Source organism: Haliotis cracherodii, unplaced genomic scaffold (assembly GCF_022045235.1).
Source record: "Haliotis cracherodii isolate W230 unplaced genomic scaffold, xgHalCrac1.p SCAF_16, whole genome shotgun sequence".
In the NCBI taxonomy this organism is placed as follows: Eukaryota; Metazoa; Mollusca; class Gastropoda; order Lepetellida; family Haliotidae; genus Haliotis; species Haliotis cracherodii.
The window spans coordinates 18,577,196-18,604,810 of record NW_027266271.1 but is presented as its reverse complement, the minus strand read 5'-3'; the positions used below and the strand labels follow the sequence as shown (position 1 = coordinate 18,604,810).

The following is a 27,615-nucleotide window of genomic DNA, read 5'->3' as shown; positions in this document are numbered from 1 at the left end:
GAAACCTGTCCGCATGAAGAAATCCAAGATGGCCGAAGGCTACGTCTGGTGATTCAAACTGTGATATGCTATAAGACTGATCCAAATACAATGACAGGCAACAATAGAAGGATGTTTGCTAGCCACCATTGCATAACATATATCCACCCATTAATGCTTCTTTTCCCCCTTGTCAAAAGAAATTTATCTTGACAAAACCACAGGAATCCTGACAATTGTTGAAAAGGGGGACTTACTTGGTGGAGCTTTTGGGAAACGGAGTATTCTTGTATGTAGCCTTCTTAGTGTAACGAGGGAGTTTTTGTGATAAATAGGGATTTGATGATCAGGAAATGATCTTGTCTGCCATTAGGGTTAACCTTTCACACATTATTTTGGAGCATAAGTGATTAAGTGATTCTTACGTGGCAGTTAAGGTGATGCCGAGATTTAGCTGGGCTGAAATTTGGTAATAGAGAATTAAGCTTGTCAATGAATGAAATTGGACATGAAGTTTAATGGGTGTCTGTAATCCACTTTCCTGTATGCTTTGTGCCAAGTGGATGTGTTGTGAAATAACAGATGGATTTTATTCCGAGAATATTTCACAAAATGTATGTTTAGATATGTTGTGACATGGCTTGCTACAGACACAAGGAATAGATCATAAATGTGTGCTTTTATGTGCTTGAAGCTATACCATCTGTGACATTTTTAGTGCAGAAGAAAGGAGATTTTTTTGGAATTGCTTCCTGTTGTACTGCAGTTTGCAATCCATCATGTTATGACAGCAAAACAAGTGCAAATGTTGGCGAAGAAACTTTATGTAAATTTGTTTGTCCATTTGGCATTTCAGTCCATGAACAGGTATGAAAATCTTGGCGTTGTGGTGATTTAATAAACCGTAAAGCTTTTTGTTGTTTTTAAAAAAAAAATGGCTATCCAAATAGTGTTAAACTGTGAAACCCTGTTAATCTGGACAGTGCAGTTTCCTGTGGAATTGTCTGGATTATGAAGTGTCCAGATTAATAAATCACTGGTATAGTCAGGCTCTACCAGGGCTTTCTGACCATTACTAGCATGTGACTGTTCATATTGGGTGTTGATAGTTTTCTTTGGGCACTGAATGTTTCTACTCCCTAGGGTTCAGTCTATAATGGGTATTTTTACATTGAGTCTAATTTTTTTTAAATATGTCTAATTAACAATCAGTGAGATCATTTATGCATTATTCGCTGCAGTTGAGTTCATGTATGTGCTATGTGATGCCTGTCAATAAAGATCCATTAAGAAATACAAGAAAGCAAATTGAAAAGGATAAATAGGATAATCAGTGTTACAGAAGCAACTCAAAATGAATTGGGTAATGGTGATTTATTTTGCGTATTTTACGCAGATAAGCTTACCTGGAGCTCTGTAGCGTGATGTTCCTTTGCATGTAAACCGTTCAAACAGTGATCACTTGAAAGGCAAGTTTCTTTATATACCATTTGGTGTAATATTTCCATACATTAACTTAGTTTTCAATACATGAACTTTGAAAAGTTCACATGTCAGCCAACGTAAACATGGCCATTAAAACAAAAGAAGTTGAGGTGAAAATGGTAATTTTGAGCGAAAAAGATAGACCTGTAAAACGGTGAAATGAGCGTGTTGGTTATCAGCTGATACTGGGCAGGTGTGGATGACAGCGAACCAGGTACCAGAGACGGACAGGGCCTGGAGGGACTGGCAGAGTTAACCTGGTGATATCACCAGTGCCTCCTGGCCCAGTCTGCACCAGATGGAACTTCCGGAATTGATTTCCCCGACAAATGAATAAGCTGTTAGATTTTATTATTTGCCATGCAAATGTAATATTGAGGGTGGTGATATGGTTTAATGAAATGATGGTTTGAAAATTTGGGACTGAAATTTGATTTGTTTTATTATATTAGTTTGAATTTCGTACTGCTGGTAGTATCATGAATATTGTTTGGAATCTGGAATTGTATTTTAGATGGTCTCTTACCTTCTGGAATATTGGTCACACAGGAATGGTCGTAGATGTGTCATGGAATGTAGGATAATGCCAAGTAGCCTGGAAATATTTTTGCAAACAAAATGGTGGTCTGTCTTACTGTCCCTGAATCATATTATTTCCCCTTCTGCCCCCGCCCTTACTGGGATGCTACAGTCTTAAGTGAAGCAAGTCTAGATCTCACTGGTACCTGGTGAAGATCCAGGTTACAATAGGTCTTCAGCAACCCATGCTTATCGTAAAAGGCGACAAACGGGATCAGGTGGTCAGACTCACTGACTTGGTTGATGCATGTCATCGTATCCAAATTGTGTAGATCAATGCTCATGATGTCAATCACTGGGTTGTCTGGTCCAGACTCAATTTTTTACAGACCACCATCATATAATGGGAATATTGCGGTCTTAAACAACAAACAAATAAAAACCTGTCTTACTGGAGATTTGTTTAAATTTAAATGTAGTTATTTTGAGTTTTCGAGACTAAGTGTTTGTCAACAACAGATGGCTAAAGAGGTTGTTAGTACTACACTGGTATTGCAAATGTGAAAAGCAACAAACATCCACAGGTACAATGAATGCGGCAGTTTGACAGGCACCTCCACTGTCTTACAAGGCAGTTTACCTGGAATTATTTGTGGACCATGGTGGTGGGCTCAGTCTCAAGTGCCACAATTTGATGTGCAGAGTTATGTCCCTTAGGCATGCCAGGAACCTATGATCATGTGTTCCCCCAATTTGCCTGTCATGTTCAGCAGATTCAAGTTTCCTGTCACTGAAATTTTTATTCCAAAGAATATGTGCAAATACTTTCAATTAAAAAACCGTAAATTAAGTTAGTTTTCCTTTAACTTATTTCTATGCCAAACAGTCAAGATTTCAGAGGCAAAAACAATAATTCAAATGTCACCACTAATTTGATTTCAATTTTAAAGAAAAGCGATGTAAAGTTAAAAACAGGAATTCTGAAAGTTACTTTGAAACTGTTTTTGACTTAAAGTTAGCTCTTAAGAGATAATAATACTTTTAACAAAGGTAGTATCTAGGAAAATAACTTTTGTAAAGTTGTATTTTTTATCTTAAAATGATGTTGGCCAGGGCTGCATTCTACAGAGTGACCTCAGCTCTACCACGATCGAAAGACTGTGATAAAGCTATAGGAGTTACGATCACCTTAATGCTAAGATTGCTTTATGGAATTGGGCCCTGGCTGTACAAAAAGATTCATCATTGATTGGGAAAGTTGAGTCAAGTAGGAAAGTTTCTTCTCATGACAATAGTCTGTTTCATCTTGACACTGACATGGCAGAATGATGTAATGTTTGTCAGTTACATCTCCGCTGTTCAAACCACATTATCTGTCCACAGGGCTTGTGACCGCGAATCACATTGCCTATATCTGGAGTGGTGGTGAACGAGGTCTGATTATGGAAACCTATGCAATAATGCAGCAGCTGATCACTCAACACACTTGTACCATTCATTCAAACCTTGTCATCTCATGGCCTCGCAACAAACGGGTCGCTGTCTGTTAGGCTGACTTGAAGTATTTAGCTTGTTTTGGCCATAATCCTGAATTTGTTGGGAAACATACACAATAGTCTTGTTCGTGTCAGCTTAGAATCTCAGATTATGACTGACATTAACATTTGTCAATTTCAGTAGGGGATTTAATCTGTGGGAATAGAGCTTGCTCTGTCTTGTGGGAGTGAAATGGATTGGGCTTTGAAACTCATGTCGATTTCTAGATTATGATGTATATACAAACTATGAATTATCATGGAAAGCGGCTGCTGTTTATTTATACTACTTTAAAAAGTTGGGGACCACCCATTTCTTTCATATTGCTATAGTTAATCTGTCATTACAGAATAACTATAGCAATGGGAAAGTATCAGGTGGTTGTAAGTTGTTTTTAAAGTAGAAGCATTTCTTTCAAATTTGTGTTGGGTTTATGGGACATTGCTGTTTTAATGTATGTTACAAAGTGTATTTCTTTGGCTTTTTTATTATTAGTTTTATCTTTTTACAATATGACTGTTGGGCAGATGGGTAGCCTGGTGGTTAAAGCATTCGCTCGTTGGATTCCCAACATGGGCACAATGTCTGAAGCCCATTTCAGGTGTCCCCCACTGTGATATTGCTGGAATATTGCTAAAAGCGGCGTAAAACATACTCCCTCAATTTCACCAGATCAACACCTATTCAAAATACCACAGACGTTTTCTGAAATCTTCGACATCTCATTGAAATACTCAGTAGATGATATCAGAACAACCTAGTAGAGAACTATCCTTTCAGCATAAATGAATTTGCCTGAACTGACAAATGTAATTTGGCGTACAAAAAGCACGCCTAAAAGGTTAAACAAAAATTAAACATTCATACTGCTTCCCTGCATTTCAAGGTAATTTACAAATTTCTACATAGTTGCGTTAATTCTGCACCTTGGACTTGTCGAATTTAAAATTCTGTGTTACCTGATTAAAATTTAATTTGACTTTGTTCTTGACTTGAAATTTGAGTAATTGGAACCCTCCAATTCTTTTGGACTGCTAATAGAAACCTCCCTGACAAACTAGTGTTCATTAATGATTTAGGAGGCATTAGTTGATAATTGAAAGAATTGAAGTGTGACGTTTTCAGAAGGAGAAAATCATGTATTGTGTTTTCGACAAATATTTATTTGTAAGGTATGGCTTTAAATCATTTTTTATTTCATTAAAATTGATTCAAAATATCAAACATTGCAGTTACAGTTCTTCACATGTTATAACAACTGGTGAATTAATCAGAATTTGTTCCGAAATTTCAAGAATCTAATCAAGAACTGCATGAACTCGTCGTTTCACTGAATAAACTTTTAAGAAGATTTATGAATTCTCACACCACATGTGCTCGTTTTGCACACAAGGCTGAATGTATGAATAGCAAAACATGCCTTTTAATGGTCAAACATACAACATGGCCAGGATGCTCGTAAATAATTCCTGGCCCCGCCTGAAAAGTGACCGTTCACCGGGCAAGTTTTCCGACAAACATGTTTCAAGAACACATAACATGCGAAACAGGAGGAAGCTCATTAATTATGAGGAAAATATAATTTTGAGACTTCTTTTAATATGAGGGCGAGGTCAAGAGATGTTAAAATGTACAATGTTTTCTGTCAGCCATTTTGACAGATGTTGAGGAGGAAACAGCTCTCCAATTTGAAATATGATTTTTAGTTAGCCGATAGCACAATATTATCTAGACAATGAAAGAATCGGAGGTGTTCTGTCTCGAGGTATTTGCATTTCATTTTGAATTTATTCTTATAGGGATAAATATCTCTTTATTTATTTTCTTTTTGTTGACATGTCTGTAGTTTGCTATATGCATTTGGAATATATTTATTGGCAATGACTGTCATATTTATTTTGTCAATTTGTCAGTGCACATTCTCAATATGTTAACATTTTTAGGTTTTCAGATTGGATACGTAATTTTGATCATATTTTCTCATATTCTGCTTGGTTTGAAAATTGGGATGAGGGAAATCCATGTTAATCAATCAACTTTATTTTTGTCCCAGAAAGTTTCAAAATTTGTAGCTGAAAGGTTCATGGTGTTGTGCCTTATCTGTACGCTGTGTTAATTTCAATCAAGTCAGTACCATTAGTTCTTGGGTTAGTTAGCTGTTTTATCTGAACATGGAGCCGAGCCTGACGCCGCTGTGGTTCAGTTAGTGTACTGAATCAAGTGTCTCCTTCGTATTAATTGTGCCAATTATTTTCATTGCCGTAATCAATTATATATTTTACACACTTTTTTGTTGTGGTAAGTAAGTCAATAGGCACTCTCTCCTGTTGTTGAAGTACATAAAGGTTTGGCGTGTGTGATGGTTGCGGAGGGGAATGATTGATGTTTGTTTTAGTGGGCTGTTTGGAGGTATGATTTGTAGTTTGGGTTCATAATCTGAGTCTTAGCAAGTGAGTGACTTTTGTTTAACTGCTTATTCAACACTATCTGAGCCGCATGGACTATATCCTCATGAAGATCTGGGTTGGAATAGGTCTATAGCAACCCATGCTTCCTGTAAGAGGCAACTATCAGGAGCAGGTGGTTAGGCTGGCTGACTTCGTCGATGCATGACATCGTATCCTCAATGAGAAGATCAATGCACATGGTGTTAATCACTGGATTGTCTGGTCCAGACTTGATTATTTACAGACTGCCATCATGAAGCTGGAATATGCTGAGTGCAGCATTAAACAACATACAACAAAACATTGACTATCGAACACATTAATACATACTAAATAGAATGTGCATTTGGTTTTAGTATGAAAAATATTTCTTATTTTGGAGCGCCTTTGATGATTCAGTTGCTTATTCAGTTATTTATTGTTGCAGCTCATGGAGTACCGAGAGGCTCCCCCAAGTCCGTCGGCATCCAGTGCCTCAGCGCTGGAACCGGAAGGACTGGGGTCTCCAACCACCCCGTCATCCCCTGTCCCCCAACCTGTGGATGACGAGAGACTCCCCAACGAACTGCTGGATGAGATCTGTGAGGACATCGGAATGAAGGAAGGGATGGAGCTGGACTTTGTGGAGTTCCTCATGGAACAGGACATGCCCGACCCACATTCATATATGACCCCAGAAGCCATCATGAACAGTAGTAGCTTCAGCTCTGGATCTCAGACCTCGATCTCGACAGTCAAACAGGTCTCAAGTGGTATGAGAATGGAGAACTGGGGACGGCCCCTGAGCAGTCCGGTGGTGATGTCCTCGACTGTGACGTCTGGAACATCAACCGTTGTGTCCAGCGGTGCCAACTCGCCAGTCAGTAAACGCTTCCATCCATCTACCTCGGGAGAGTCGAGTCCCACCAAGTCCACTGCTCCTCCTCTTCCACAATCACCACATGTTCTGCCCTCTCAAGTGTTCAAAATGCCACAGACCCCCCCAACGCCAAAACGTCCGTTATCGTCTGGTAATGCTGGTCGCCAGTCTCCCAGCGTCCTGCCACCGTCCAATCATTGTGATGATTCTTCAAGTCGAGACACGGTGCCCTTGTCACATTGTCCCATGACACCAAGCAAAACTAGGTGCTACTCCCCCAAACCAAATCTGCCTTCATGTAGTCAGCAGTCCCCACTGCATCAAAAACATATTCCTCAGTCACCGAACTCACTTCCCTGCCATCAGCCCGGTACTTTGCACTATGGCCAGTCACATCAAATAGGCTCAAATAGGGCTCCCTCTATGCAAAAGTCTGCAACGGCTACAAACTACCAAAGATTGGGCAAACCAGCCCCACCTGTTGTGAATGTGCAGAATATGCAACACCTAAGAATGATGAACCCAAAGGCTTCACACACAAATGTTCAAGGTTGTGACTCTTTGACAGTTCAAACAAACACTCAGTATGGTCGGTCGCTGGATTCTCTGGACCAAGGCTACTTCTCCGGTGACACCGGTAGTGTGAGGAGCTATGGTTCCAACATGTCCATGGGTAGTGCTGATCAAATGCATGTAAAGACTGAGGATGTGTCGTCAATGATCCCATCTATACAACAATCAAACTCTGTGCAGCCGCCTCGTGTGGCAACGGTCGGACATGTTCAAATGCCACCAATGCCAGCCATACCACAGAAATCGGTTCACTTTGCTGACATACCCGGGTCTGAGACTGGGTCTGAGTGCCAAAACCAGCAAGGTGTGGACTATAACGGTGGTTTTAATTCCGAATGTGGTTTCGACCTCGATCAGGAGTTCCGAGAAAATTCACAAAAATCCAAAATTCTTCCTCGTATCTCAGCAAGCATGAAGTCTGAAGTAGCTCCGTACACTGTTCCGGGAGGAAGCCCTTATGATTTCTCCAATAGGAGTAGTTGTGGAGTTAACCCGGGCAGTCGGCCAGGCAGTGGGGGGAGCCCTGCTGTCAACATTCAGCAGTTTGACTTTTCTGGCAAGGGTCAAGAGAATAACATGTACTATGTAGACAATAATCAAAACATGTTGAGGGTGGAGACAGGTGACTTTAACCAAATGGGGGCGTACCAGCAGAACCAAACGTATGCACAGCAGATGAACGCATACCGGGGGATGTCTGTGACTGACTCCATGAAGGCTTCATCAATGGCACAACTTCAACAGCAAAACGAAATGTACCGAAACCAGATGTCTTTGCAGTCTGGTAACTATGACAATAGCTGCTCTGTGGCAGGCATGAACCAAGGAGCTAACCGTATGATGGGGGCAAACCAGGTTGCTGGAACATACAACCAGCAACAAGCACAGCAAGGTTCTTCTAGCAACCAGCAACAGTTCAATCAACCTCCTAGTTCTTGTAGCACACCGAGAATACACACCCAAGCCAATAGCACAGTCACGGGACCTTATGGCACAATGCCCTCAACGTCGGGGTATGAACATGGCATGTACAACAATGGCAGTCAGACACCGTCACGGAACATGCATCCACAAATGTACCAAGGACAACAACAACAGCAGCAGCAGCAGCATGCTGGAAACATAGGACCGGGGACACCTCAGCCCTGGTCAAACCAGGGAACCGCTGCTCCCCAGACCCCCCAGAACATGCAGGATCTCTCCCACATGAAACAGACTCCCCAAAACCCCATGCAACAAATGATGCCCCCATCGACACCCCAGAACCCACAGTGCTCTCAAAACATGCAATCTGGGGCGTCACCAATGGTACCCTGCACTATACCAAATTGCCAGAGTTGCAAGACGGGTTCGCCGCACAGGCCGCCCATGCTTGCCTCTCAACAGACTTTTATACAGCATCTTATAACGGATCGCTCAAATGCGTTCCGGTCACATCCGCTCTTCCCTCTATTGCGGGACCTGATAATTGCTGACATGAACTTTGCTTCTCCTTCGTTCCCATATCAGCTAATTAGCAACTTGCCAGCCGAGTTTGACAAACTTTTACAGAACTTTTTACATCGGAATCCCCCCACTGGAAATTATCAGGGCAACTTTGCCGTAGAAAGTGTCATAATGGATGCCCTCCGATATGCTCACCAGTGCTTAATAGGTAAGTCAAAAGAAGAATTTCTGAAACTATCATGGACTTTTTGCATTTTGGTAGCTTTTTTGTTGTTGAAAGAACAAGCTCAAAATTTATCAACAAGTAGTTTTCATATGAAATGCTAATTGAAAAGAAATTACTATTTGATCGGCTTACAATAACTTACATAAACTGCTTGTTTTTTTCTACACATTCGTAGCAGTGTACTTTGAAATAAAACAGTAAGGTCAAATGATAATTCTTTGTTTGGAGCAGAATTTTTGAAGAATACATCATTTAGATGAGTTTTTTAACAATTGAGTACCACATCTTGTAGCATATGTGAAAAACAAATGGATAACTTTCAGGATTTATGGGTCCTGATTATCATATCTATAATAACGAAACAGTTTGAAACATGTATCTTGTAACAGTTATTTCCATCGTTTTCAGAGAAAATCCGTGTTCGCCAGGAACAAGACAAGCACACCAAAGCCACATCCAAATCACTCAGTGCTATTGAAGAGTTTTGTGAGAAGTTTGATCGAGCTGTTCGCAACAGTATTGTAAGTTCATTCATAATTAACAACTTAGTAACAGGCACAGTCTCCGATTTTTCACCATTTAAAAAAAAAAAAAGCCATGGAGCGACTGTAAACACCTAGTGTGAAAGAGTGGAAATTGGAATTCCATGTGGCCATTTTTTCTCTCAACAGATCTTAACTGACAGGGCTTTTTGAGAAATGCTAGTGCAGTCTTATATCAGATTCTTCATCAAAAACCCAAAACGTGAAGCATGATACTGTATGAATGGAATGATAAGCCGTCCATGTGGTGTACATAGTTGAGTTAAAAATTAGGAATAGGATTTCAATAAGATTGGAATCGGATTCTTGAGTGCGAAATATTTCCCGGGTGAGACTTTATTCGCTCATTGCTGTCAATTTGAAGTTAACCTAGTGGATCTCCTATCTCTGACACTGCTAGGGAACAAGTATATTTATGACTCAGTGATTGTACCAGTGTACAGGAAGGTCTGAAGAATGATTTATTGTCCAACTTCCTGAGCCGTTTACTTCATCACAACATTTTAAAGTATTCAAAGCGCAAAGATTATTTGGAATTTTGTTAATATGAAATATGATGAAAAAAAAAAGGGATCATGAATTTTTTAGGGGATATAATTGTGTGCAGTTTTCACAACAAAATCCCACATATTCATGATCCTTAACTTTTTTTTATCAGTATGTAAGTCATGGATTTATACAATATTGCACTTATCTCTGAACCATATTAAGTTTGGTCACTGTAGTGCTTGGTGTGAGTTATCTCACGGTCGCCAAGAGTGACTGCCATTAGCTGTCTGTCGCCAAGTTAAAATTGAGTTGTGGCAAGCTCAGTCAAGATGATTGCAAACATAGTCAAGTAACCATACACTGTTACCTATGAACGCTGATAAACTGTAATCAGATTAGGTGAGTGGGCGGATTAACGGAAGGTAATCATAGACGGGCCCTTAATCTCCCCTTGGGTACAACATGATCGCCCCACCCCCACAGGGGGCCAGCCACCTCGTGTTTTCATGCTTATCAGGGGTAGAAGAAAGTGTAGATTAAATGTAGACTGTTGCTTGAACTGTAATGCCCTTAAAATCATATCACACCCAAGTGTCCTAACACTTAACCTGGCTGGATCTGGTTTGGTCCTGTTGTTGGGTTGTTAACGCTACATCCGCTGTCCCAAATGTGATTTGCCTTTTCTGTTCATGTTGCTAATCTGTCCCTTGTTTTTTTTTTTTGTGATGATGGGAAAAAAGCTTTGAATTTTCTAATTTTATGTTAATTTGATTTGATTGGAGGTAGTTGACTTTGTAGAAAACAGGTCATAGTTAACATTCCATGATTTATTCAAAAATGTTGAGAAATGCTATTTCCCTGTTGGATATGGATACATTGTGTGAAAAATCTGGCAACTTTTCATTATATAACTAGGATAAGTTTATTTTTCTTCAATTTTATGGTGTACAGTTGTCTAAGGCGCTGCATTTTGCTGTGTGGAGTTCGAATCCCGGTTCGCCCAAATTATGTTTCTTGGTCTATCAGCACCATACACGTGCTCGTGGGTTCCGCCAAAGCAGTAAACACCTGATCATGATGATAAGCTGCAAATTGATATAACTGGAATACAGCTCACTTGTTTGTTTTTTCTTCTGTCATTTGTTAGCCTTGATGAAAATGATTTTTGATTTTTATAGTACTACTTTTATTTTGATTATGAATATTATTTATTTACAGCCAGAACAATCAGCATCTGTAAACCATGGCAATCCCATGATGCTCAGCTCTGGGCAAATGGGCGGGACTCAAATGGCAGCTGGGCCAATGGGCTCGCTCGGTGTAGGCCAGGTAGTCAAAGATCCCAAATATGGCATGATGGATCCATCAATGGTAAGCAGAAATTGAAACCGAATTGTTCTTTTTGACTTGTTACCTGTTGTTTAGGTATTGAATGTGGATAATTTGCCAACAAGGTGTTGATGGTGATGATCATGAATGGATGAAGAGTATATGACCTTTCAGAATTGCAGTTGTCGTGAATTAAAGGGCAAATTGATACTGTGAACTTTTGGGGCAAATTGAAAAGGTGAACTTCGCCACAGGGTGAAGACGTAAAGGGCATCTGCAGTGTTAAAAGGGCTAGTTCCATCTGGCAGAAAAATCATGGTTTATCTCCTTGGTGATATGACTGTGGACTGATGTTGTTCAGTTAATCCATTCAGTTACTTCTTATTCTCCACACACAAGGATTGAACACATTCCTTCGTCTCTTTCCTCCTCCTCCCTCTTCCTCCTCCCTCTACCTCCTCCTCCTCTTCCTCCTCCTCCTCCCTCTACCTCCTCCTCCTCCTCCTCCTCCTCCCTCTACCTCCTCCTCTTCCTCTTTTTCCTCCTCCTCCTCCCTCTACTTCCTCCTCCCTCTACCTCCTCCTCTTCCTCCTCCCTCTACCTCCTCCTCTTCCTCTTTTTCCTCCTCCTCCCTCCTCCTCCCTCTACCTCCTCCTCCTCCTCCCTCTACTTCCTCCTCCTCTTTTTCCTCCTCCTCCCTCCTCCTCTTCCTCCTCCTCCTCCCTCTACCTCCTCCTCCTCCTCTTCCTCTTTTTCCTCCTCCTCCCTCCTCCTCCCTCTACCTCCTCCCTCTACCTCCTCCTCTTCCTCCTCCTCCTCCCTCTACCTCCTCCTCCTTCTCTTCCTCTTCCTCCCTCTACCTCCTCCTCCCTCTACCTCCTCCTCTTCCTCCTCCCTCTTCCTCCTCCCTCTACCTCCTCCTCCTCCTCCTCCCTCTACCTCCTCCCTCTTCCTCCTCCTCCTCCTTCTCTTCCTCTTCCTCCCTCTACCTCCTCCCTCTACCTCCTCCTCCTCTTCCTCCTCCCTCTTCCTCCTCCCTCTACCTCCTCCTCCTCCTCCTCCCTCTACCTCCTCCTCCTCCTCCCCCCTCCCATGTGCCAGGACACTCAGAATATCCCTTTCAAATGTTGAGTAGTATAGTATATATGGGAGTTGTGGTACAGGGTGGGAGACTCAATGAAGTCAGGTCTCATCAAGTCCGGGTTGGACTACGTGCCACCATCACTGATCGTATATACCTATCTGGAACAATACCTGTATATACCCAAGCCTCTCCAACATAGAATGGAACACCAAATCCCCATTGCATATACAAATAAGTGTGTTATCATAATCCCTTTCGCATATATGTCTGACACAGTGGCTGTGACAGGTCCGTGGACCAGGAAACCATAGACTAGGTCCTGGGGAGGCAGTTGTCTTTAAGGCATCCAACATTTCATAGTAATATTGATACATTTCAGTAATATTGCTACATGTCAATAATATTGCTACAGGTCCGTTATATTGCTACAGGTCCGTTATATTGCTATGTGTCATAGTAATATTGCTGCATGTCATAGTAATATTGCTGCATGTCAGTAATATTGCTACAGATCAGTAATATTACTACATGTTATAGTAATATTGCTGCATGTCAGTAATATTGCTACTTGTCATTGTAATTCCTAAACGCCATGTTAATATTTATGCACATAACAGCATTACCGAGGCATCGAAGCTTATCTCGCAAATACTCCTTAACTAAAAAAATGCTCAGTATTTTAAAGCAAAGCCACACATTTTTTATTTGAAGTTTCATCATCATATTCAACAATAAAACTTTTTTTAAAATCTGCAACTATTTTGGAGATGCCCCCCAATATCTTGCCAAGCCCCCTGGCAGGCCTTTGTTTAATCTTGGCTTTGTGCACAACAAAAATGTTCCTGTCAGTTTCCTAAATGTGTCGAATATTGACCCCTACTGAACATGTCAACACAGTTTGTCTTGTTGCGTTGGCAAATAAGTTCTATTTTCATCCCCCACATAATGTTCACAGTTCACTGTTGGCTGTGTTTTCTGACTGGATAAATAACTGGTTTGTTGCAACCTTGCTCCCTTAAATATCTTGGAGAGGTCCATTTGGAAGCTGTGTGCCTTCTAATGATGAAAGAATTCCAATCTCCCGTCTATTTTAAACACTTTTGTTTGTCCCTTTCCCACGCATTTTCTCATAACAATTTTGTCATATCTATTTCACTAAATTACTTGAGGATTATTTATTTTAAAGTTGGTTATATTTAAAATGTATTCTGACTCATGAATAATCATTGCTATTTCTTTCTAAGAAGTGACACTTTATTCTCATACACTTGCGGAGTTTGAAATACATTCTCATTAAGACTGTTTGCAAAGTCAACCCTACTGACAAAACTGTTTTAACCTTGTTAGAGTTCAAATCAGATTTTTTTTTAGATGCTCTTTTTCAGCATAGGAATTTTCCTTAATTATTCTACTTAAGGTTTACAATTTGAAGATATCTTTTCACTCCATCCAGACATTGTCATTTTGTAAATACAGATTAGAGAGTAGGGTCAGTCTTTTCTAGCCCAACCTCCAGGCTAGCCACCCTTGGTCTAGCCAGGCACTAGTCCTATCATAACCCTCTCCCTGTCTATTGTCCCCAGTGAAATACAGGAGGTGGGCTTTGTATGTGAACAAAACCTGTTGAGCTTTATTCAGTGCTCTACACCTATGAATGGGATTTATAGATCCCAATTTGTCAAGGGTTAGGAGTGTCTCGCTGCCCAGGCAAAAGTATCCCATTATCCAGAGTCTGGGGCCCTCCATTCATGAGGTTGACCTCCCTCACAATAGGCCCCCCACCCCATCAACCCTAACTGTTAAGGTATTATGTTATGCTTCTTTCTTACTGTCTTTCTTTCTTTCTATCTTTGTATCACAGCCCTTTCTTTCTTTGCTTCCCACCTGTCTCCCTTTTTCCATCTTTCTTCCTCTTTCCTTCTCTCCCTGAATCCCTGTTTCTTTCCATTTTTGTCTTCCCTTTTTCCTTACCTTCTTTCCCCATCTTCATATTCTTTCCTCTATCCCTCCCCTCTTTCCCTCCCTCTCTGAATCCCTGTTTACCTCTCAATTTTTTCCTTCCTTTGTTCCCTTTCCTTCTATCCCCATCGATCCCATCTTCATATACCTCCTTCTGTTCCTTCTCTCTTTCCTTGCTCTCTCCCTGAATCCCTATTTATCTTCCCTCTCTCCTTCCCCTCTTCCCTTTTCCTTACCTTCTTTTCCTTGCTCTCTCTGAATTCCAGTTTTATCTTTCCCTCTCTCGAATCCCCTTTTCCTTCCCTCTTTCCCCTCCCATCTATATATTCCTCCCCTTCTTCCCTTCAATGCTTTCTCTGAATCCCTATTTCACCTGTCCATTTTCCTTCCTTCGACATCCATTTCTCCCACCTTTGTTTCATTAGTATGAGTCTAATTCATCCGAAATACCCCCACACAACAGATTGCTACACAGAATGCCCAACATTTAGCAGTTCATGCCTCAACACCAAGCTTTAGTTATTTTACCCAACAAAACCAGTTTTTACACTGACACCTCATCAAGCCATGGCAATTTTAATTTGAAATAGGAGGGGGAGCTTATGCAAAGAGGGAGACCTGTCAAAGTCAGGCTTAATACCGAAGTTGAGGAGGGCTGTTATCTCAGACCAAATCACCTCTGTAAGAGTTTGTATGGAAGGTAGCCTGGGGTTTGAAGACAAGGAGAGGGGACAGTTGGCTTAGCTTCGTGTGGGCGAGTGCAGAGCGTAACTACATCCCCATACATCCATGACAGGTTCCAGCCATGTGTGGGGAGTGCGTTATTATAACTGAGAGAACAGTGAAGTAATAAAGTAGAATCTTTGGTTCTTAGTGGATAGATTTAAGTTTCAGTGTTGTATTAGGTTTAGAATTCAGTAGCTATGGACTTGAATGGTTGGTTGGTTTGTTGTTTAATGCCACACTCAGCAATATTTCAAATATATGACGGCGGTCTGTAAATAATCGAGTCTGGACCAGAAAATCCAGTGATTAATATCATGAGCATCGATCCACGCAATTGGGATCGATGACATGCAACAACCAAGTCAGCGAGTCTGACCACCCGATCCCGTTAGTCGCCTTTTACGACAAGCATAGTCACCTTTTACGGCAAGCATGGGTTGCTGAAGACCTATTCTACCCCGGAATCTTCACGGGTCCTATGGACTTGAAACTTGTGTAAATGAAGTAATAGTAACAGGATTAATCAGTGACTTGGTTGGTAATGTAACGTTCCCCGACATCGTGGATTGTTGCTCACAATATCAGTCACTGGATTGTCTGGTTCAGATTGGGTATCACATGCCGCCATCATAAAGCTGGAATTTGTGTGACATTAAAAAAACAAAGAAAATTTTGCCCTAAATATGTTCAGTGGGATATTGTTTGACAAAAAAAAACTTTGCCAAACAATAACCATCCATAGCTGGGATATTACTGAGTTTGGCTTTAAACAGCATGCATGCTCGCACTGACACACAAACTGATGTAACATAACTTCATTGTGGACCAACAGAAAGAAGGTTAGAGGACTTTTCATGTTAAGCATTCAATGCAGATGTGTGAATCAGTATGTATTTAATAATCAAACGGAAGTCTTTCAACATGGCACTCTAGTTTGCAAAGATATCTAAGAAATGGTTTACCTACTATCAGACCCGTGAAGATCCGTGTTAGAATAGGTCTTCAGCAACCCATGCTTGTTGTAAGGGGGGTGAACGGTATCGAATGGTCAGGCTTGCTAACTTGGTTGATGCGTGTCATCATATCCCAAATGCATGGATCGATGCTCATGATGTCAATGACTGTATTGTCTTTTCCAGACTTTATTATTTACTGACCAACGTCATATAGCTGGAATATTGCTGAGTGTGGTGTTTAACAACAAACAAAGAAACAAACCTACCTACTATCAAACAGAAGAACATGATTCTCAGCATTCACGATTCTGTCATTTGGAGATTTTCGTACACATCAAGTAAATGTGAAACAATTAATGTAGGTGTTGTCGCTTCCTTTTGATTTTTTTGTCTGGTCGGAAATGGGGCTACGGTTGACATGAAGGACACGCTGTATTTGTCATTGTGTCTGTACTTGTTTTCATTCTTAACCAATTATGTCCCAAGTTTGCCATTTCACTTTTTACAAGGGAATTCTGTACAAGTCATAAAGTGTCATGAGGGTTGGTATTTCTGCATTTCTGGTCCATAAATCAGCAAGTGTTACAGGCATCCTATGAGTGGAACTGGTGCTTTTTTCCCCCCGCAATTGAGCCTCTTCATTTATTTAGAAAACACTTAAACACTGACACAGTGACAGTTTTAATGGTCCAACTGTCATGAAAGAAGCTAAAAGTAACAAAGCTTGGGCATATGTGGTTGAAATTGCTGTAGAAACAGTTAAAAACAAGTTGTGCGTCATACATGGAGATGGTAAACTGCTAGAGGCAAGGAAGCCAGAGACACTTATATCATTAGTTCATGCATTTGGAACGGGCTTTATGGAATCATTGAGAGAAGTACATGCATCCCAACATGCTGGATTGGTTTATGTTTAGCTTACTGAGACACTTACGAGTCTATGCTTTGTAGTACATCAGATGAATTATTCATCAGGATACACCCCTTGTTTTGAAATCTTACAAAGAAACGTGAATATGAACTATGTATAATAGGACTAGACACAATAATCCGTCAGCCCAAAACTAGTGAAAATCCAGAGCAAGACTAGTGAAAATCCAGAGTGATTGTTTTCTCAAAAATCTTGGTTTACATAACTACTTTTTGAAATGATCTGCGAACTAGCTTGTGACCACTGGGGTTTACCTCTGTTTAAAACGACGAAATAGCCACTTCATGTTCAGTTAACTATTAATTTCACATTCAAGATATGTTGCAACCTTGATATGTCGCTTCAGATTTTTATTGAGTTGTGATTTTTATATCACATTGGGAAAGTCTTTTGTATTTTCGATGATCAAATTGCCAAAAATAGAAGTGTGAAATTAGGTGAGCACATCTCAAGACGTTTTCTCTATTCAATCCGATCTGAACCCCTTTCCTTTACCAGAAGAAATTATCTTCCTTTCTAATGCTCTCACTTCCTAGGAACTAGAGATTTTATTGTAATTAACTTAGAAATAAAACGCTGTAAAATTCCAGTTTTTTTCCTGAATTGCTCAACAAGCAATGTGGAAAGGAAGGAAAGAAATACCTGGTTCGAATTTAATCATTTTAAGAACGTAGGAGACTGGGGTTTTAAGTTGATGATAATTCAATTAAAAATTTACGATCTCTGAATCAATATTTTCGCAGACTCAGGAAGGATTTATCCCCGCTATGGGTAAAGGGATCGGACTTCCAACTCTTGCGTCACCGCAATTTCGCTCCATTAAGGAGGCCCAAGATGCCCTCAGCGAGGCTGGCAGTGCCATCAGCAACAACAGTAACCATAGCAACAAATCGGAGTCAAAGAAACATCCAAGTCTCCCCAAAGAGGTAATTTTCCAAACTCCCTCATCCAAAAGTTTGAAATTTGTTCGTCGATTGAAACAGAACATTTTCATAGATTGGAAACTCGTAAAGTTTCCATTGTAATTGATTGCCTACGTGAATAGGTTTGTTGATAGTCTGTTTTTATACATTTTTTTAAATGCGACCTTTACATGTTTGTTCTGTAATCTAATTGATAACTTTATTAAGTATGCTTGCTACATTCATGGAATCTACTGAAGCATGGCCTTTGTTAGACATTTTGTCCTATGGGCTGTTTAGTTACAGTTATAATTGGATTGTCGCCTTCATTGATATTACAAGGGAATTTGCTTCTGTGTTTATCACAAAGATGTGTCACGCACAATGTTGACATGTTTCCCTTCGAGGGTTGAACGGAGATCTCCCAGTTTACATTGTGGACATCAAAGATGTCTTTCGAAAAATGTCTTGAGGACACAAAATGAATTGTAGAAATTGTTTTGAAATAAAAGAAATGAATAGATTTGTTTATGAATATGTTCAAAATTAAATTGATTATTAATTATTATTTTTTCAGGCTGTGGCAATTATGTTGGAATGGCTCCGAAACCACAAAGACAATCCCTATCCCAATGATGATGAAAAGGCCATGCTAATTAAGCAAACTGGATTGACAATAAACCAGATAAACTATTGGTTCACGAACGCAAGAAGACGCATCTTGCCGAAATGGGCCCAGTGCAAATAGCCCAAACGTCTATGCAAGTGCTGATTCATATGTGCTTTTTGACTTTGGGAAAAAATAGCTATTTTGTGTGATGAAAACTTTCCCTTTTGTGTGGGGAGTGAAGGAACAAAGGTCAACAACGCTGACACTAGAAACTGTTCTCCTGTGGATTAGAAAGTGCTTAAAGGGAGATAACTCTTGACTTTTACTCATGTGCCTTACCAAGGAATTACTGTATGATTCTGTTGTGAGCTGTTTATATGTGCCAAGCTAAAGTTATTAGTTTTAAGCAAACATGCCTTACTCGCTACAACCATGATAACAAAAACTGGCCCTAAAAAAGGATTTTAATCATAATTACAAATTCAAAAAAACAGTGACATGTTAATGATTTTATTAGCATTTTTAATCTGTTGCTATTTTTGGCAAAATCATTCATATTCAGATAAAACTAAAAAATATATACTTAGTCTGGCAGTGATTTTGCTCAGATCAAACAACTTGCAAACAGTTTTTTAACTGCAAAAATATATACCTCGATGAATGAAAAAAATTAACCACAATCTGTAAGCATGTTTACATATATTTTTGCAAATTATTAGTTAGGACATATATATATTTTGTCAGCTTTATCTGTATGAAGATGCATGCACAAGCACCTACAAGTTGATCACTGTGTGTTGTGTCCGACAAATGAATGTGTGTATTTCTGTAATATACGACGTGTAGAATAGCATTATACATATGTATATAGGTATAAATAGTTGACAGTGATGTGACCACGCATTGTCACTGTCGTGTTGACTACTTACTATTCATGTATTGTTATGTATGTATGTACTGCGTTGTGGAATCTATGTACATATCATATTTTATTGTGGAACAAATGTACCAAAAAGAGCTTGAAACAAACCGAACTCTCATCTCATTCTTTTTTAAAAAGGTTGTTCTTTTGTTTGCATACATACTGGTTACTTTTGCATCACCGGAGTATTTTCTTTACTTTTTTCATATTTGCTTTTTTTTACATTTCGACCCCTTATGTTCTAGAATTCATATTTAGAAATACTGTTTCTAGTTGAAACTATACTGTCATTAAGCATCGGTATGAAGTAGGGTTAAGTATTTGACCGAAAATCAACCCTGTGAATATTTTGGGGTTATTTTTTTCTTTTGTCCATTGATCATGAGAATGTGTCTGGCCGTGTACGTCAAACTTTTGGGAATTTTATGCGATATGAAAAAAGCCATTATCGATAACTAATGTAAATTTTCAGATATGGATTGGAATAAGGAATTATGTATTTTGTTCTAGAATTTACCAATATTGGAGGATATTTCCAAAACTGATTATCAGTATGTATGTAAATAACTTTGGTGACAAAGGCGACGACGATGGCGGCGTCCTGCCAGTTCTGTGAGGATTGTTTGCAAACTGTCCGCTATTCTTCTCTTGTCTTTCGTTTCTTTCTACTGTAGATGACACTACACGCTCCACCCACCCACCCACACTGGTTGTTATGTTAATTAGTGACAGGCAAATAGTATCTTGTAATACCAGGCACTTCCATAGATAAGGACGACAGTATTGAAAGGTTGAAAGTAAATTCTTGTATGGTAATGTATGCTAATGATTGTTGAAGACAGTTTTCAATGCATTTCTTCATAGGTTTCTTTGTTACCTAGTATTACAAGATGGTATATTGCTGTGTTTTAATCTTTACAAGATTGTTATTTATTTATTGGAAAATCTTTAAGTGACTGTATGTCATAAAGGTGAATGTTGTGAAAGTGAGCCTTATATTTATTTTTAAACTGTGCATGGTTTTTTAGCTCAAAGAGTATGGAGTTGCTTAGCATACCATGTGACATTTATGTCAATCACTTCTGTGAAATCAACGAAAAGTATACTGCTGACCCCCACAATGCATTTATTGTTCTATGCAAGTAGTATCTCCTTTAAGAGAATGCCAATAACATCACTTATGAAGTCAAAATGATAGGGGGATATGTCATAAGTATTTTGGATACTTTTGTTTTAATCAACGGAAATTATCACTGTAACGAAGCAATTGAAAATCAACGTCTTGTGTCATTTGATATTTTCATCACAGCCGAAAAATGACAAAATAATTTTGACACATCCTCAATAAATGATGTTTGAAGCAGAATGTATATGCTGTGGAAATGTCTTAGTTTGGATCGAGTCAATACTCATTGTTAGATATCACTTTTGTTAGACATTTTTTTTACAGTTGCACATTTAAACCAATTACAAGCTTTAAGCAAACTCAACTGCTGTTTAGAAGTCTGTGACTGAATGTCAATTGTATTGCAGCAAGTAGTTGAAGGTGCTGGCTCGCTATGCAAAGAACTTTGTTTGTCTTCCACTAAGATCTTGTTTTATCTTAGATCAATTGTCAACATTATTGCGACACTATATTGTTTTTATTTATTCCGACACAAGTGTTTGGAGAAATTTTTTTCAGTTAACCACCTCCATAGGAGTCACATTTCAGAGAGAAAAAATGTGGTTTGGTTTTTTGGAGCCAGTTTGAACAAAAAACTGTTATATGGCAGTGGTTTAAAAGACGATGACACAATTGTCCATGGGTATAAAGAAATAGCTCTGGTGCCATAAAATCGCACCCTCTAATAGAGTTGCATCAACTCTGCTGGGGTTAACTTGAAAAGTTTAACCCTTCAGAGGGTAGGATTTTGTTGCGAAATTATTAAAACCATCTTAAATATGCATTGACCATAAAAATGGTGTGCATTATATAAATGGAGTGAAGAACATTCTTGATGCAAACATGATCTTGTAAACAAAATGATCCATCTTAACTGCTCAACAGACAAACACACAGGGTGTATTTTGATATATTTTTTTTTCAAAAACCCCATTTTATGAAAACCACTGTATGAAGCATGAGCCATGTCTGTGTCTTATAAGGAACAATGTCTGAGGATCATTAGCATATTGTTTCATATGTTTCTTATGTGTACATTTTTATAATAAAGGTATATTTTTAAACCTTTACATTAGTTCTTGATGCTTTATCTATATACAGGGTGCATTTCCACCATTCCATGTGGTATCTGGGTGATGAGTGACCTAGTCGGTTAAGGCAGCAGAAATTCTTGTGCAGAGTTTGGCCACTTTGTTGTGCCAGGATCTGCCGAGCATCCTAATTGTGATCCTTACTCTGTTAGCACCCTGCTCACCATCTTCACCTAGGTGGCACTTCCTACAAATACTAGTAGCTGCAATATTGCTGATATGGTATTACACATAATGTGCATGTTTTTGATGCGCCAAATCAATATATTACCCATGCTGCTTGTGGGTACTTGGTTAGCAGTCACATTACCATCCTACCAGGTACCCATTCACTGCTAGGTGAACAAAGGTATATTCCGATGTATCTTTTTCTAAGGACACGCCACATGTGCTTCAGGAACTAAGCTCCGGAAACTCCCGAGTCCAAGGACTCTCTGCCATGATTGAGCTCACCTGATTTGTGACTTACTCACTCACTGAAACATCTAGGACGTTTTCTTTTTTTTGGACAATTTTTATTCCTTTCGAAGAGTTGTACATCAGGTTCAGAGGTTACACAGTAGGTTTAGTCAATTGTAGTGACAATACGTTACATAGATGTACATTTCTTGTGATATAAATATAGTATGCATAATTGAAACACGCACGCACACACACACACACACGATATGCCTCAAGAAGAGCATGAAAAGTTGTATCGATAGTCAGATATAACTAAAACAATTATGGTAGTATTGCTATTTGAGGCATAGCTGATCTATAGCCTTATTGTACAGGGCTTTATTATTATATTAATTTCTGAAGGAATTTTCCCCATTTTCGTTCAAATTGTAATAGACCATTGTTTTTGGTGGCAATGAATTTTTCAATCATCGCTGTCTCTTTTAGTATTTTTCTAAAATTATCAAAAATTGGTTTCTCACCCTTAATACTTGATATATATATATATATCTTTTACTGGATATTATAATATGATTAAGTAAAAGTTTATTTTTGTCGAATCCAAAAATAACTGAGTATTTGGTAAGTGAGATCCTAGTATTTGTGTCAAGGTTTAAAAAGGTTTCCAGTTTGCTCCAAAAGTGTTTAACATATTCACATTCCCAATCTAGGACTTGCTTAAATTATGAAGCTGACAGGGTGAAATATTGTTAAAAGTGGAATTATCAACACATCTCACTCACTCACTCACTTTGGTAACATCTTGCAGGACCATTTGTGTTCTTGGGTTTCCACTACGGTGACCTGCTAACCACATGGGAATTGTAGGAGGGATTTTGTCCCAAGTAAGGTTTGCTGTTAGTAAGCGGGTGGTCATGGATCAGGTAGTAGGTTACTTGTGTCAGTGTACCATGTACCATGTAGCACAGGACACTGCTGATAGTATTAAGGATTGGTTTGCCTTGACCACACCGGATATATTTACATGCTGCTGTGATACAGCTGAAATGTTGTTGACTGGGGTGTTTATCAACTATGAAAATAGCCACAACTCTCTCACTCTAATATTCCTGTGGCAAAAGAATATTCATTTACGAACTGTCACCTGAAAGAACATTTGTTACCTAGATCCCCCAAAAATGCTTGTTTAGTGTTCTGAGTATATGACTGCAACATTAATGTACACACATAGAAATAATAATTATTTCATCAGGAGGGAATGGCAGCTCTGTATTGAATTTAAAAATAGCATGAGATCTACGACCGTGCATTGAACTTGCTCCACATCCAGAGCTTGGGGACAGGCCACCCTCAGATGGTAATCGGTTGGCTATTTTGTGTGAGCGAGGATGGTTTTACGCCGCTTTTAACAATATTCCAGCAATATCACGATGGGGGACACCAGAAACGGTCTTCACACAGTGGTCCCATGTGGGGAATCGAATCGGGCCGTCAGCGTGACGTGCGTACGCTTTAACTACAAGGCTACCCCAACTCCCCTTTGAGTGACCACGCTGAGTGTGGTTACCTCAGAATGTGCAATGTTGCTCCTGTTATCGTCCCTTGGTTTCACTCACCTTACGGAGGTACAGAGCTCGGGATAATTTGGAATTAACAAAGAATACTCCAAAACAGATTCCACTGAGCGTAAAAGGAAAAATAGCGGTGAAAATAAGATGAATGGATCACTGAAAATCATTGATTTTGTCTAGGTGTTTTCCCAAAGTGTAAGCATGACCTGTCCTGCCCAACTCAATGCTTGTGATGTCAACCAAGCAGATAATAAGTACCCAAATAAGAGATAACGTCCGTTTCTCGCACTGACCTCCAGATCTACACCCTAATGCACAACATGCCTTGAGTTAAGTCATTCACAGAATCGTAAGTTTGTATCTCACTTTCAGCCTTGTTCTTGGCTGTGGCAGCATGGCCCAGTCTTTCGGACCGCCTCTATGGACTAGTAGATAGAGCGGAAGGTCCGGGGTTCGACCCCCGGCTGTGCCATACCAAAAGACGTAAAAAGATGGTACTTGTTCTTACCCTGCCTGGCGCTCGGTATTATAGGGATAAAAGCATCAATGTAGCCTACACCTAGCTAACAATGATTCTTCCCTTAAAGTTCAAACAAACCAAGATGTGCATTTATGACTGCTGCCGTTAACGCTCAATTCTGTCCTATCGAGTGGCCGTGGTTCTACGCAATGTCCCAGCAGGCAAGGGAGACAACTCATTCTGTATCCGACTCGGCTATCGATACCGGTCGTAAACCACCAAAACGACCAGTGCGAGTAATCCTCAACATACGGGGTCATCAACTTCATTAATACTGGCTCAAATCGACACACAACCATGACGTGAAGCAAGAGATATGGTGGTTCATCAGACACTCAAGATGAGCCCTTGCCATCATTGCATTGGCACTGTGCAGTTTATGAGGGTCCTTTGACAGGGAATGTCAAAGTGATCGTTGTTTAAATACAGGATTATGTTAGGGTGAACCTGGTTGTATTAAGTCTCCGTGTATAATCCTGTGACCTGATTCTACTTGTTCAGACATGAAACTCGGCGTTTCATTATTTTGAACCTGAACTCACAGTCCTGTTCTAGTGTTACCGACAATAGCTGCAATCGGAAGAAAACCCATTCTGTTTTCAATTTAGAGTTGCATAAACTGTATATTTGATAGCTCCAAACTCTCATTCCATTAAAACATAGGAGTACTAGAATGGGTGAATTCAAATTACTTATCTTTAATTCAAGTTTAAAAGCAGTGTCGTCGATAAACGAATGAATATTGTTACGGGGGGAACCTTTAAATGTATCGTCTGTTCCTATGTCTGTCTCAACGTGTATGTAAATAATCTCACCTAAGAAATACCCTTAGATAGAAATATGTCAAATGCGAATCCAAATCTGATAATATTGGCTGTAAAAGAACTGGATAATTTCCTGGATAATTCCAAGAACAGCTGGGTGAGTGAATACACGATGTTGAACAGCAATACAGTAAACTACGGTTATAACGAACTCAAAGGGACTACCAATTTTAGTTCGTTATAACCGTAGTTCGTTATAAGCATATATACAGCAGAACTACAGCATATAGTCGGGACTAAACAGTTAGTTCGTTATATCCGTAGGTTCCTTATAACCGTGTTCGTTATAACCGTAGTGAACTGTATTCCAGTTCCAGTTGATATTGGCTCAAACCGAACTTAGTAATCCCAGGAACAGCTCAATGTGTGAATACATAATGGAGAATAGCAACCATGCTTGCCGCTAAAGGTGACAATGCTTGTCGTAAGAGGCGACTAACGTTATCGGGTGGTCAGGCTCGCTGACTTTGTTGATGCTGGTCATCGTATCCCAATTGCGTGGATCGATGTTCATGATGTCAATCACTGGATTGTATTTTCCAGACTCGATTATTTACAGACCGCTGTCATATAGCAGGAGTGCGGCGTTAAACAACAAACAAACAACACGATGTTGAACACAGCAATATCCCAGTTCCACCACGGCCACCTGCACAATATCGAATCGGAAACCGGTGACTGTTCAACGATCACCGCCATAGGGACACGATAAAACCAATCAACCAATTTAGTCCCTTTGCACATTGCTTCTTCCACCCTATCCATTTTAGTCGACTCTTTTGTCAAGTGTGGGCAACTGTGAACCCTGAGCTGGGCCCCGCCTCTATATCACGCAAGTTGACGACGCGCATAGAGAGCCGGGAACCAGCTTATTGTTGTGGACCACTTCTTCCCGGAATTCTACAACCCCATGTTTTTATTGTATAATAATAATGAATGGCAATCATTATTTTATATGACTTTAACCATCTTAACATCAATGTAGCATGCGTTGTGGGGTGATACATTTGATTTAAATACGAAAACAATAAAACAAAATAACAATGTATTATCACTCTGCAATAGCCTAATTCCATTGCGACAGTAGCAATTTCCGAGTTATGTCAAATTGCAAAGCCAGCATCATACTGGAAGACCGGACCTTTCTCAAAACAGAAATAAGCAGCTCAAATGTTCCTGGTGTGTGGATGAGAGACTATATGGTCGAGCCAAAGCATCTGTCAAATGCCTGGTCGATGTGTTTGTAACATTCCGACTAGACGGTTGGCTTCGTGCGGCATCTGGAAATATCTTCTGGATGAAATGACATTTTAAGGGGACAGAATATATTTTCGGTCCCTTTTACAAGTGTTTTCTCGGAAAAGAGGAGTCGAAGATGCTTTCTTTACAACTCCTTTTATGTCCAGCGAACTATCATTTTTGGGTAAAAAAAGAGACCAAATGCGTTTTCCAATATATTCTGAACAAAATATACTTTGTCAAAAGTAAATCAAATGGTTTGCCCTCAACAAAATGGTTGGGGCTACAACCCTGGCTTCAAGTTAGAGGGAGAGATAACTTTCGAGCTCCTGGTATTTGTCGACAAATCGCATCTTGAACCAGCTCCAGTGTACCCTAATGAACACATTGTTCTACCCTACTCCGCGATCTGCAAACCAACTAGAACTCGTATTGCCACCAGCCAGAACGACAACAACGATCGCGTTGTTCTGCTGATGACACCAAGCGTCCTAAAGCAGCACATTTATCGGTTTGGAATAAACTATATTTTTATTTATTCACAGAGAAGCTACAGAATGTCCACTGCACATGATGCCGCCCTACATTCCTTGACACCACCTTGTCTGGACAGGAAGAACCAGGATGGTTCCTACAATGTCCGTCACCATCCTGTCTGAATAAGAAGCCACACTATGACCTCTACAATGTCCGACACCGTCCTGTCTGGCCACGAAGCCACACGATGACCCCTACAATGTCCGACACCATCATGTCTGGACAAGAAGCCACACGGTGACCTCTACAATGTCCGACACCATCCTGTCTGGACGAAGACCCTTACAATGTCCGACACCGTCCTGTCTGGCCAAGAAGCCACACGATGACCTCTACAATGTCCGACACCACCCTGTCTGAATAAGAAGCCACACGATGACCTCTACAATGTCCGACACCATCCTGTCTGGACAGGAAGCCACACGATGACCTCTACAATGTCCGACACCATCCTGTCTGGACAGGAAGCCACACGATGACCTCTACAATGTCCGACACCATCATGTCTGGCCAAGAAGCCACACGATGACCTCTACAATGTCCGACACCATCCTGTCTGGACAGGAAGCCACTCGATGACCTCTACAATGTCCGACACCATCATGTCTGAATAAGAAGCCACACCATGACCTCTACAATGTCCGACACCATCATGTCTGGACAAGAAGCCACACGATGACCTCTACAATGTCCGACACCATCATGTCTGAATAAGAAGCCACACCATGACCTCTACAATGTCCGTC

General features: G+C 40.0%; 1 protein-coding gene across 1 annotated transcript in view; it reads left to right on the top strand.

Moving 5' to 3' along the window:
• LOC139463909 (uncharacterized) overlaps positions 1 to 21,711 on the top strand; it is a 54,995-nt gene extending 33,284 nt beyond the window's left edge. Inside the window, exons 3-7 of the mRNA XM_071245329.1 lie at positions 6,394 to 9,052; positions 9,479 to 9,591; positions 11,320 to 11,472; positions 17,830 to 18,012; positions 18,566 to 21,711. Coding sequence (XP_071101430.1) covers positions 6,394 to 9,052; positions 9,479 to 9,591; positions 11,320 to 11,472; positions 17,830 to 18,012; positions 18,566 to 18,736 — 3,279 coding nt within the window. The 3' untranslated portion in view covers positions 18,737 to 21,711. The remainder of the gene's footprint in view (positions 1 to 6,393; positions 9,053 to 9,478; positions 9,592 to 11,319; positions 11,473 to 17,829; positions 18,013 to 18,565) is intronic.
• Positions 21,712 to 27,615: the final 5,904 nt, after the last annotated feature.